This window comes from Cynocephalus volans, chromosome 4 (genome assembly GCF_027409185.1).
Source record: "Cynocephalus volans isolate mCynVol1 chromosome 4, mCynVol1.pri, whole genome shotgun sequence".
Taxonomy (NCBI): Eukaryota; Metazoa; Chordata; class Mammalia; order Dermoptera; family Cynocephalidae; genus Cynocephalus; species Cynocephalus volans.
This window is the reverse complement of record NC_084463.1, coordinates 25708477-25721213: the sequence shown is the minus strand read 5'-3', so window position 1 is coordinate 25721213 and position 12737 is coordinate 25708477. Positions and strand designations below refer to the sequence as shown.

Below are 12737 nucleotides of genomic sequence, written 5' to 3'. Positions count from 1 at the left end.
TATCACAAATCAATGTGCATATATTTAGAATACGTGCTTAACACATTATGTTTTTTAGTGGTAGGTTGCAAGATTAAAAAATTGGAGACCAATGTTCTGGAACACATCCCATTTCCTTTAGGTAGACATGTTGTCTAGAAGGTACTCTGCATTACCTAGGAAACGTTGTAGGGTTATCAATGCTGTGAGTCTGATTCCTTGAAACATCAATAACTTTCCAAATAGAGGAAATGAAAACATGGTACCTAACAGTGAAGCAATTTGAAGCAAGTTTCTTCCTTGAGAAGAAAACTAGACCTTAAAAATCTGCATGGGCCATAAAATCCTGACATGGGACCAGAAGGCAGCTGGGCTCTTATTCTCTGTTGGAGCATCAGGATGTCGTCCACCTGGGTTTGACATGCTTGAAGGACACAACAGAGTGAAGTCTAATGGACAAGGACGGACCTGCTTGTATTGTTCTGGTCCTTGGACACAGATTATCCGTGGCCTTGGCTGTCATCTTATAAAACCCTTTTAGGCTGGAGGAAGATTTAAATGACCTGAAATAAATGGCTGCAATCATCATCAACAACAATGAAAAACCACTTTGATTTTGTACCTTCTGCTGTCCTGAGCTATGCACATTTGAAGAATTCTCGATGGAGTAAGAGGTGAATAGAAAACTTCCCCTGGGAAAACCCTTTGACCTCGTTGAGGGGTAAATAAGAAAACAGTGTCTTCAGTTCTGAGAGAAGAAGGCACAATTTATTTAGTCAAATTATTTTACAACATAGTCTTCATTGACAGTTGTCAGCCTAACACTTAATATAGTTTAAAAAGGTCAACGATTACCTGCAAAATTATATATATTTTACTGCCTAAAAAATATATTGCATATATTGAGCAGGGAAATCCCTCGTCTCCACAAGGGAAAGTTTGGTTGTTCATTTCAGAGTTGTAATTATTAAAGTACTGTTATTTACAAACATTTCCAAAGCATTAAAGATTTAAATGAATTGTCCTCGCCTGCTGGAGCATGGCTGTTAAATAACTGTCCCAGTGCTTCTCTTTCTAATAAGTCGGTGACTTAAACGCCCTGTTTTCTTTTCAGCAATAGTCACATTATGCTTTTTAAAAACCAGCTATAAAAACGTACAAACAGCCCAAATGTACAGATTGACAAAAGATGTACAAATTACATTTAAAAAAATAACCACCACTGATTTGATAGTAAAATTGCATTTGTGACCGAGGTCAACTCGTTTATCTATTCTTTTTAATTTTTTAATTATTTATTTTTAATACTGTGAGATATAGGAAAATAACTCTGCATAATTTATACAGTAAGTTGCCTTCTGATTGGTTGACCCTGATCTGATGGTCTGACAAACGCACAGCGCTTGCGAATCTGTTTTGAGTTTAGAAATCCCTACGACTTTTCAAAGTTCTGGGACCTACTGTCATCACTTGAAAAAAAAAAATAGTTATTTAATTCTCTCCTTTTCAGGAATGTCTGCATTTGCATTAAAGTTTTTTTTTTTTAGCTCATATCTTGACTATTTCTAGAGGGAATGGTCAGCTGAGTGCATATTGCCCACAGAGGGGGTTTTGCAATGCCCATGGGTCCTTAAATATACACACACATGTGCTTTCTTTCAAATTCCAGTTGGGTGAAAACTTACTGGCCTTACAACCAATGTTCCAGTTGCCATCCACTGAATCAGGTCCTCCTAAAATAAGATTATAAGCTTCCTGTCTCTGTTTTTACTAAGTCTCAAACCAGAACGTGACTGGTTATGTCCGTGATTCTTTATTGTACTGAAACCCTATAATGATGAGACCCGTGTGTTGATAAGAAACTGCTTTGGTCATAGAAATACAAAGAAACTTTACAGCTTCTTTCCCAGAACCATTATATAAACATTCCAGTACTGTAAATATTCAGCCTATAGGATGACAGGAGATTGAGAATCCAAACTGGCATACTGGCCCATGGAATTATCCACCTGTTCATGTAGAGGAAGCAAAAGTTACCAATATTTTTTTTTTAAATTGTTTTTAAAGAACAAATACAAAGGTTCTATCCAACGAGAAAGAACATCCAGTTTTGTCTTCTCTTCAAGGCCACATATTTCCTTTAGAGTCCAAGGAATCCAGGAGGCGTGAGGGATGGGACTTCAGTTAGAAGGCCACTGTGAGCGAGCTTCTAGTAGTAGCTGCCTAAGTGTGAAGGCACGTGGCTGTTAGGATGGCGGGGGACGTTGGGGTTGGGGTAGATTCCGCCAGTGGGGGAGGTCCAGTATTGTGACGCCGCTCCAAAGAAGCTAGAGGAGGTGACAGGCATGGAGGACGGGTGGGGAGGGACAAAGTTCACCTTCTGTTGGTGGGCATGGTAGGATGGCACATAGGAGATGTCAGAAGGGTACTTGTACATGGACGACTCGGTCGGGTGTGGCTGCAGAGCCTGGGCAATGCCATGGAAGTCAAATTTGTAGGCATACCTTTTGCCGTGCACTTTGGTCATAATGTTTTTGTCATAGTAATACCGGAGGGCCCTGCTCAGCTTGTCATAATTCATGTTGGGCTTGCTTTTCCGCTCCCCCCAGCGCCTGGCCACCTCATCGGGGTCCGTCATTTTGAACTCCCCGTTGGTCCCCTCCCAGGTGATACAGCTGGCGTTGGCACTATCAGAGAGCAGCTCGAGGAGGAATTGCCACAGCTGGATCTGCCCGCTTCCTGCAGGCAGTGAGGCACACAGGAGAAAACAGAGTATCTCAGCCTGGAGAAGTCATGACCCAATTCCCTAAAGGCAGGGACCCTCTCACTCTTTGTGAGACCCTGTTTCCTTTCACATTCAGCAGCATCGTTGATTTGCTTTTCTACTTGCCACTGAGATGGGCATCATAAGCAAGGTTAGATCTTAAGAACATCTGCCCCAAGGCCTGGTAAGTGGAACTTGGGTAATTGTTGACTTTGCCCAGATCTAGCTTTTGTCATCTTGGGCAAGCCGCTGCCCTATGCCTTCAACCTAAAGCTCATGACACTCCTGTGACTCCGACAGCCTTTTCATGACCCTGACTGTTTCATGCTGACAGGGAATACCTTGGGGAAACCTCATCACTAAGAAGAGATTAGACAGTAGTCCAGGCCTTTATAGAAAGAAGCTCTCAGAGAATAACTTGGGCAGAGAGAAAAATAATGGAAGATGCTGGGTGGCTTATTTCTCCTCTGGCAGGAATGGTCAGGCCCTGGGACAGGAGGACGTATGAGCCTCACCACTGCAAGAGCCTTGTCAACTCACAGTCTTTGTGGTCTTGGTTTAGAAAAACTCACCTGAGAGTTATTTTTAATAATAGACCCTTAAAATACATGATCAAATTTACTTTGTCTGCAACTTTAAGGGACACACCTCTTTTAGAAGCCCTGATACTCCTGCAACACTTTCCAAAATCAAGAATAAACACTTTTGGAATATTTATTCACTTGTGCCTTGCATGGGAAGACAATTGAGAGCTCACTGGGCTTGTTTCTTTTTTCTCCCTCATCTTTCCCTACTGAAACTTCTACAGTGCTGTTTATTACTGATCTAAACCTTGGTGCAGATCTGACACATTTGATGCAGTGCTGACACATTTGTCTTCCGGAAGAACCCTCAGCTAATGGACATTGGCACCTAATAGCAAACCTTGACCTATAATTTTAGCATTATAGAAACAGACATTGAACCTTTTAAGGAAAGAAGCACACACTGCTCCCCAGTCAGGTGTCTAGACTCAGGGTAAAGGTCTCTGTGACCTCACAAACCCACAAAACATTCTGGAAAAAAGCTTGCAGGTCAAGGTAAACTCACCAGGGTTGGCCAGGCGACTGCTGGTTGGACCCAGGATCTGGTATGGATCTAAGAAAACAAAAGGGGAAATATGCTTCACTGTTATTAAACACAGGACCACAGCATCAACAATCACAAAGCCCCAGGGATTTGTACTTTTACTTCAATATGTTAGGAAAGCCTGACTTCAGAAAACTTTACCGCTTTTATTTGCAGACCTCAAAGATCTTGATCACAGCTATGGTCTTTGTGTCAATAATTACAGAAATGACATGGAATAGTAATGGCTTCACTTTTTTTCATGTTTTGTGTCTAGAATTTGTAGATAATGCTGCCATTATCCAGGACGAAATAATGAAAATGTATGGAAGGGAACTGGATAATATTCCATCATACAACAAATAAGCTGAAGCTTATTTGATGGCTTAAAGAAAGTCTCATGCTTACAGATCTTTAGTAGCTCTACCTAATTCTAACAACATTCAAATCTCTGTGTTACTGATGTAGCATAAACAACACATGCTAGAAACCAAGCAGCCTGGGTTCTAACCCTGGCTATGTTACAAACAAATCACTTACCGGACAAGCTCTGGGTATCAGTTTGCTTATCTGCAAAATGAGTAGGTTGGGATACCGAACTCCTCGGCTCCCTTCTAGTACAACACTCTGTGATTTTAAGGTTGGAAATGTCAACCTAACTGGAATTTATATTACGGCTATAAAATGACTATTCTTCAAATCTTTTTACTTAAAACTTATGCAGTTATTTAGCCATAAAAAAAAAATCTTTGCAGTATTGGTTTAGGTAAGGTTTGTCTCTTTTTAGCTGAGGAAATCATGGTAGAGAACTGCATCTCAACTTGGCCATATTGTCAAATCTTTTGTACAATTTTACTATTTTTACAATTATAATTCTTCAATATAAAAAATTAAAAATCAAAAAATTCAATATATGCTTTGGGTTTCTACTTAGAACCATAAATTAACTTAGAGTACTTAAGGCCCTTTAGTGTACCTTTTATAAATCCACACTTTTAGCATGAAAACTAAAATATTTTTGGCAGGTGATAACCTAATTTTGTTATGGTTGGAGGTTCTTTAAAACTCTGTACACTTGACTTGTGTTTCACAGTTGGCAGGTTTTTTCTAAACCTTCTCAGTAAAATGGAGGTCAATTTCCTCTTGCTCTGTCTTCAGTGGGGATGAAGAATAATATTTGACCATCCCCAAGCAAATGACTTGTTCAGAACTTAATCTCAATTGTGTCACATGAAGAAGACAGAGTGGAGCTGGGGCTTGGGCACAACAGCTTTCCTCAGATAAAGGACCTTTGCATGGAATGAGAGGAAGACTTCTCCAGAGGGCAAACTGGAAAGCTCTAGAGGAAGTTACAGGCAGGGAGACTTTGGCTCGGATAGTGGAATTGAGCCCAGCGAGGCAGTAAACTCCCTGCTCTGCTGTAAGTACTCAAGTAGAGGTGAGGTAAGCACAGGACTGAGATGTTAGAGACCTCGATGTCCCTAGGTTTTGTTCCAATACAGAGAGTCTCTAAATCCATGGTTTTAAAAGTTCCTCTGCCTTAATTGTTAAGTAGGCCCCCTCAGAGGATGAGGTTATTTTTGAAAGCAGTGTTTGATGAAGCATAAAAGGCTTGGGCAGGAAATTAGGAGTCTGGGGTTATTGCTCTAGTTTTTGCATTAACCAGCTGTGTGGCTTTTGGCAAATCACTTCACCTCTCTGGGTCTCAGAGTCTTTATTTTACAAAATGAGGCACTGGAACGTTTAATCATTAAGTTCCTTTCACCTCTGATATTGTGAACAAGTCTCCACCTGATTCCAGTACCTGTTACTTAATTCACAGATCTATTATAGAGAGCCAAATGCGACTCTCTTTGAAAGAAAACTGTGGTGACATATCGCTTAAATTCTCCATCCGTTGACCGTGTGGAATCAACAGCTGCACGAGAAGAAAAGAAGAGCCTGCACATCCTGGACAGGTACCTGGTTGGGGCCGCTGTTCCGTGTTCTTAGTCATTGTTTGCGCTCCTCCAAGGGGAGGACCTGGGCAAGAGGAAGAGAAATACAGTAAGTGCGGCCATTCTCCACAAGGGAATGGGAAATCTTGTCAAACGCCCTCCAGGAGGAGAACCACTGTGCTTTCTCACCCATTCATTCACTCATCCTCCACAACTCATTTATTCACTTAATTTGATAAATATTTATCTAGAATCTACTATGTGCTGGCATTGTCCTCTGTGCTGGAGATTTAGCAATGAACAAGCAGTTCCTGGTAGAACATACATTTCAATGGGGGAGAAAAAGATAAACAACAATTTAAAAAAGTAAACTGAAAGCATATCATGTCTGCTGGTACGGGGGCTGTCGATTTTATTTTTAAATGGGAAATTTCGAGAGGTCCTTAACGAGAACATGGCATCTGGGCGAAGACCAGCTGCTTCCCGCCTTGCCACGCACTGTGAGTTCCCCTCACAGCATCTCTCACGCATGCCCTTCCCAGGCCTGTCGTAGCCTCTTGCATGGTCCGAGGCTTAGTCTGACTCTGTTCTCGCCCCTTTTCTCTCTTCCCATGTCCCATCATACGCCCCACTGTGCAAAACCTCAGTGACTCTTCATTGCCCTTATTGTCCGTCTTCAGATCATCAGTCGCAATTTCCACCTTTCCAGACTTCTTTTCCATCATGCATCCTAAACTCTGGAAGCCAGGGGTCCTTGCCCACTGCCGGACATGCCTCACTGGATGTCTTCCCCCGACCCCACCTCTACTGGAGCACCTGTCCTCCTGTCTCACAGGTTCAAATCCTGCTTCTCCATCCACAGCTAACTCAAAGGGTTACAAAGGTCACAAAGCCTTCCCAGTCCCCAACCAGATGGAAAGAGTTATGTGTATGCATGATTTCTCTCCCCCGCTTAAGGGACCAGTCCACATCTGACTTATCTTTGTGAATCCTATAGTCCCAAGTGCTGTGTGCAGAGTGAACAAATAATTAATATATCTAACTGAAAGGGATCTTGGTTATTGCGTGGGCATTCATTTATAATTCCAACCTCTTTCGTGAAAGAAACCCTTCACTATCCATTCACCTGCTGGATATTTTGCTTCCTAGAATCAGCAAGTGTGACACATTCTGGTCGAGAAGTTCATGAGTTGTCCTGTTCCTTGCTCCCTCAATGGGAGATATTGGGCAGACTTCAACACATCATCACCTCCCCACTTGGTAGACAGATTGATGTCTCAGACCCCTATCAGCCCTCATCAGTTTATCCTCTATCTCAGTCTTTCATGAAATGGGTATAGGAACATTGGTTTGATTAAGCCTCAACAGCGACAGGAGTGAGGTCCTAGAAGGTCATTATCCTGGCTTAAATAACAGAATCCAAATCCAGTGACCTGTCATTCATACAGAACCCTGTCCCAAGAAACCTTCAAACGTCAAAAATTCTAAAATCAAGTGCAATGAAATGAAACTCAAACATCCAAATGAAAATCCCACGTCATCTTTCCAGTGACATGTCATCTCTCAAGTGACATCTTTCAAGAGTGGCTATCACTGACAGGCCCTGAATTGGCAATTAATGGTGATGTCTACTCAAAAGCAGCGAAACAAATGTTTGCTCCTATCTTCCTTTATCTCGTGACCCTGCTCTTCATCCCTGTCCTCGGAAAAATGTTTTCCTCCCAAAGAAGAGTATGACATTTACTTACTTTTGTTGAGGCCGGAATTCATGTTAGTTCCCCATCCTCCTCTCCTGACGGAGTCATAAGAAGGGTCTAATGAAAAACAACAAATAGAGGTACGTTAGCTGCTTTTCAGAAGGTTGCGTGGAGATTATCTCCTTGCGATCAGGAGGAATTAAGTTTAATTCAGCGGTAACTCATTAAGCATCAGTAAGTGCCAGAAGTGTACTCTTCTTTTGGGGTTGGGGGTGGAATGGTGGAAGAAACCCTAACACTCTGATTTTAAAGCAGATTTCAGTTTTCTGGGAGCCGGAATAATAGGAAGAGCCCAGAATCTGAAGTCAGAGAACTGATTCAAGGTCTGTCCCTGCCACTCATTGTTGTGAGACCTCAGATGAATCATAGCTTTCCTGAGCCTTGATTTCCTTTGACAAGGAAATGAAAATTTACATGATTTGTTTACCTGTTGATCATTACCATGAATTGTGGTAATGATCAGATGAGATGACATATGTGTAGCACCTTATTATGCCTTCTACAAATAAGAACTAACACAAAGTTAGAGAGAAAAAATGTCCTATCTGTGTAGTAAAGTCCCTCAAGCAGCTCTGAAGAGGTGGGGTCTGGATGAAAGGCCGCAGGAGAAAGCCTGGCCCGCGACACCCCTGGGGGCTGACCCATCATACTGGTGCTGTGGGATGACATCTCAGAGTGTGAGCGCATTCGGGGCTCCCTTAGGTCTCTCCTGCTCTTCTCCTGGCAGTGGAGTGGGCTGGCCTGAGGGCCACAGAGAAAGGGGAAAGGCCTAGAAAAAGGCTGGATCAAGAACTGAGTGGTGGAGAGACACTTCCTGCTTGGAAGTGACCAGGGGCGTGCTTCTAGACTGTCTTGGAGAAGACTCTATGGAGCCTGAACTTTGTAATCCCAAACCCTTTCTTGAAAGGATCCACGTGCCTCCATGACTGTGCTCAGAAACTGCTTAACCAACTGCTGGAAACTTCCCCCATTTCCTTTCTCGTGGTGTGAATCTCATGGAGACACGGAGCAGGAAGAGCAGGAGAGCTTAAGGACACAGAATTATGACTCTCAAAATCTTTCCATGAACAACAAAGAAACCATATAAGCCATCTGAGCAAATGGAGCGCAAACATCAGCGAAAGGCAGACGGACAGGGGGACACAAACCATGCCCTTCGGCCCCTTCTGAGCCTCCCAGACAAATGAGAAGACCGGGGAGATGGGTGGATTCCTCCATTGCCTGGTCTCATTGTTTCTGCCTAAGGAGAACCAAGGGACAAGGACAATTTTCCTGTGGAAAAATCCATGTGCAGATGCACATTCCTCATGGCTCTGGAAAAGCCAGTTCAGTTTTTAAATGACAGTCTTTTAGCAAATGGCATGAAAGGAAAACAAAAAGGGGGGGGAGGGGCAGGGAAGGGGAAGAGAAGCAGCTCAGCTCCTTCAAGTCGTCTGTTTTTATTTTTACTTGACTTTTTTTTCCCTCACTATTTCTCCTGTCAATAGATTCTTCTTCTTGCTTAAAAACAAACGAAACAAATGAAAAGCCAACTGGTTTACAAGCTTGGAATGAGGGTGAAGGCTCTGATGGGCATTTTCGGAGACGTCTCGCAGAGGTCTGCAGAGTGTGTGCAACGTGGATCTAAGCAAACGGGAAAGGGAGGTCTGTCAGAGACTTCTCTATGGGTGGGGAGAGGCTACTCTTATTTGAGACCAACTTGTACAAGGCATCGTGTGCTTGGTCATAGTGTGGACGTGATGTGAGATGAAGCAGGTTCCCCACCTTGCATTTCAGTACGAGGAGACAGCTAAGATAGTGAGGAAGTACCAGGTCATGTGCCAGAGGCATGCTGGCGACATGAAGGGCTACTGGAGGTTAAGGGAGGAGAGGCGAGTGTGATTGGGACAGCGAGGCTTGGGTGGGACCTCTCTGGAGAGGAGTGAGTGAGCAACGCAGGCAGGAACAAGGCAGAGGCGGTGGCGCAATGTCAGGGTGGCATCCGGGACAGCCATGCGTGAAAGTGCATGACTGAAGGAGAGGAATGTGGAGGGAGGGGACAGGGGAGTACCAGGAGCGAGCACTGCAGCATGGGCAAGGCCATATTGGTGGCAGCTCAGCAAGCTCCGTGGCCTTGGTGACCGGCAGGGGAAACCAAAGGAGGTTCTGGGCATGCAGCAAGACCAGGAAAACGGTATGGTGAAGAAAGAGCTCGTCCTCGTGTGTAGAATGGATTGGAGTGCCTGGGGGAAGGAGGCCACGCTAGTAGGAACAGAACAGAAAGTGGAATAGCCAGTGACAAATTCAAGAGAAAAGAAAAAAAAAAAAAAAGAATTGGTGTATGTCATCTGAAGTTCTGACCTGAGTTTTGACTTACTGCACTGATAAAAATCTCTGTCTCAAATGTTCCTAACCGATTTTTCTACTCAATCATTAGTCTGCTGAAGGCTTCAACCCTGTCTGAAAGCTATGTTAGAACCATTTAGAAGAACCATTTTTTAAAGCCCAAATTATGGCCATGGCTATAGTTACCATGAACTTCTTATCAGCTTTTCTTCCTATTCTTTTGTTCTAGCCCCAGGGACAGAGCAGGCATGTGAAAGTCACAGAATGTGTGGCTGGATCCCCCTCACCAACAGTGGAAGGTGATCACCGGATTTTTCTGTAACTCTAAGTGACCAACCATGGTTTGAAGTTGGTGCCTTGCGAGAGAAGTGTCTTAGCAGCCCCATCCTTTCTGCCAGGGCCTGAGGAGGGACACACAGCTCTTTGGAGAATACTCCCACAGGGTCCCAACCAAGCCTACAGTTCTCCATAGGTGGAAAGGAAGTGACAGAAACAGAGAGGCCACCCAGCAATCAGCCTGACCTGTGTTCTCACTGTGAAGTTAACAGAGCAATAAACAGCCACAGGCTGTGCCATGAGCTGGTGTCCTCAGCCAAGGGTCTGAGCAGCAGGCACAGTCAGAGTAACAAAGACCACAGGCCTCGCTTCCATTTGCTTTTTTACTCCCATCTGTTGGCATGGAAAATCCTACTGCTGCCACCTAAATCCACAAAGCACAGCTAGGCTCATTTACTAGAGTCCATAGGCACTGGGGTTCCAGGGGAAGTCTACTTAATGTAAGATTTAAATTAAAACTGGTGTGTTTTGGAGCAATTCCTGCTTTAAAGACAAAGCATGAAGATAGAGAAGGCCCATGGCCAAGCAGTAAGATCTGGCCTTAGAGGTCTGAAGAACTGGGGCAGCCTTGCAGATTAAATGAGATATCCAAATAAACACCCAGCACCGTGCCGAGCACAGAGCTGGCCTCGGTAAATGTTAGCAATCAATATTATGGTTTGCATTATTATTATATACCTAAAAAATACTCAGACCCAGAACCATGCTTGTCAGCCTACCAAATACACATAACTTTCCTCCCTCCTCCCCTCTGTCCTCCTCACCCGGCTCTACTTCTTATTTTTCCACTTATCACCTAATGTAATCAATAATTCGTGTTTGCTGTTCATTGCCTGCATCCCCCACCTGAATGTCAGGTCCATAGGGGTAGAGGCCTTTGTTGTGTTCTCGATATATCCAGGCACCTAGAGCAGAGCCCAATGCAGACGAAGCACACGATAAGTATTTGTTGAGTAAATGGATAAACTGGGCTGATATTTGCTCTTTCTTGTTAAATATACACAATTCCCTAATTGTTCACTATATCACTCGCCGAAGAGAATCCAGGGTTCCTACCCTGACTTCTCCCCACAAAACTGTCTCCAGGCAACTCAAGTCTGGGGTGACAAGGAGGGTAGATTATATCAACCCTGTGTCCTCTCTGAGTGTAATGGACAACAATCCACCTATTTACAGGGCATAGGCTGAAAGCTTGTCCCCACAGGAACGTCAAGGACTGGATGCCACTCATTGAAGTGGCCTGCATCTTATTTTATATATGTGTAACAATGTCATTGTCGAAATGAAGGTTCATTTGTTTCCTACTAAAAGTCATGCAAGTAAAAACTTAGGAGTGTGGTCAGCTCTAGTCTCAGACACACAAACAGAAATGTGTCTATAACCAAAATGGAAAAGTCTGGACCAGGGAGCTAACCCAGCAGCTCACATTCCTACACAAACACCACCCCTCCCTGAGCCCGACGCCCAGCTGTGTCAGAGCTCCTGGGCCCTGGCTGTTGGTCAGTGCCTGGAAGAGTGCTCCAGTAGGGTGTGCATGCTCCGAGAAGCTGCCTGAGTGTGCACTGAGACCCTCCCAGACATGGAGCATGGAGTCTGCTTTCTGTAGACTGACTTCTAAAAAGACAAGCTTGAGGCAGCAGCCAAAGGCACAGTGCACAAAAAAGTGGCTGTTGGGACCAGTACATGAGTTGAGGATCTCAGAACTTATCTGTGGTGGCAGATGGCTTCATCAGCAGAAAATCACACCTTGATTCTCACCAACTTGCCTTTTACTTTAACAAAGGCTGACACCCCCTGGCTATATGGAGTACCAAGATGACAGATCTCACCGTGACTCCTTTTCAGAGGCGTCATCAATGGGCTTCATCTGGAGTTTGTGGCTTCAGGCAGTCCTGAGATCAACTTTTGCCAAAGCACAGAGACCTGAGCCTCATTCTGGAGAACCAGGGCCTTGCCAGCCATTGTGGATAATTCAGCCTCACTTATATCATGGCCTTAACAGTATCCCCTTTATGTGATGCTCAGTGTGGCTGAACTTGACACTAAATGGCCTCTTAGATTCCAGGAGAGCCTCTTGGGGTGCAGAAATATGAGCATGGTAATTTTTTTCCAAAACTCCCTGTTGGAAGGGGAAAGCTTTCTTGGACATGACCGTCCCCTAGACATACCAGTGTTAACTCCATTCCTGTGTGAAGCTTTTAAACTGATCCTAGAAGTATGGCCGGACATCTCAGGAATGCCCTTTCTTCCTGTGCTGATGCCTACAGCTAGCTGTTGGAAGGCCCCAACATGCAGCCCACAGGCAGTGCTCCACTGTCATGACTCGCCCAGGCCAGAGGTCCTATGATGCCCACACACAAAAGCCTCTCTTCAGCCCCGACGAAATGCGGCCTAGCTCTCAGTGACTTGTGGGAAAAGATGAATTCTCCTGGTCACTTCTCACTGGGTTTCTGGCTGCTGCTGAGAGGCTGACAGCACCTAGCCCTGCTTAGCCTTGGAGAGCCCAGCTTCTGAGAGCAGACCTTCAGCCAA

At 44.3% G+C, this 12737-nt stretch overlaps 1 protein-coding gene across 1 annotated transcript in view; it reads right to left on the bottom strand.

Annotated features, from left to right (window-relative positions):
• Positions 1-725: 725 nt before the first annotated feature.
• The window catches only part of FLI1 (Fli-1 proto-oncogene, ETS transcription factor), a 115643-nt gene continuing 103631 nt past the window's right edge, over positions 726-12737 (bottom strand). The window contains exons 6-9 of the mRNA XM_063093443.1: positions 7536-7601; positions 5813-5872; positions 3833-3880; positions 726-2718 (exon numbers count right to left, since the gene is read on the bottom strand). Coding sequence (XP_062949513.1) covers positions 2189-2718; positions 3833-3880; positions 5813-5872; positions 7536-7601 — 704 coding nt within the window. The 3' untranslated portion in view covers positions 726-2188. The remainder of the gene's footprint in view (positions 2719-3832; positions 3881-5812; positions 5873-7535; positions 7602-12737) is intronic.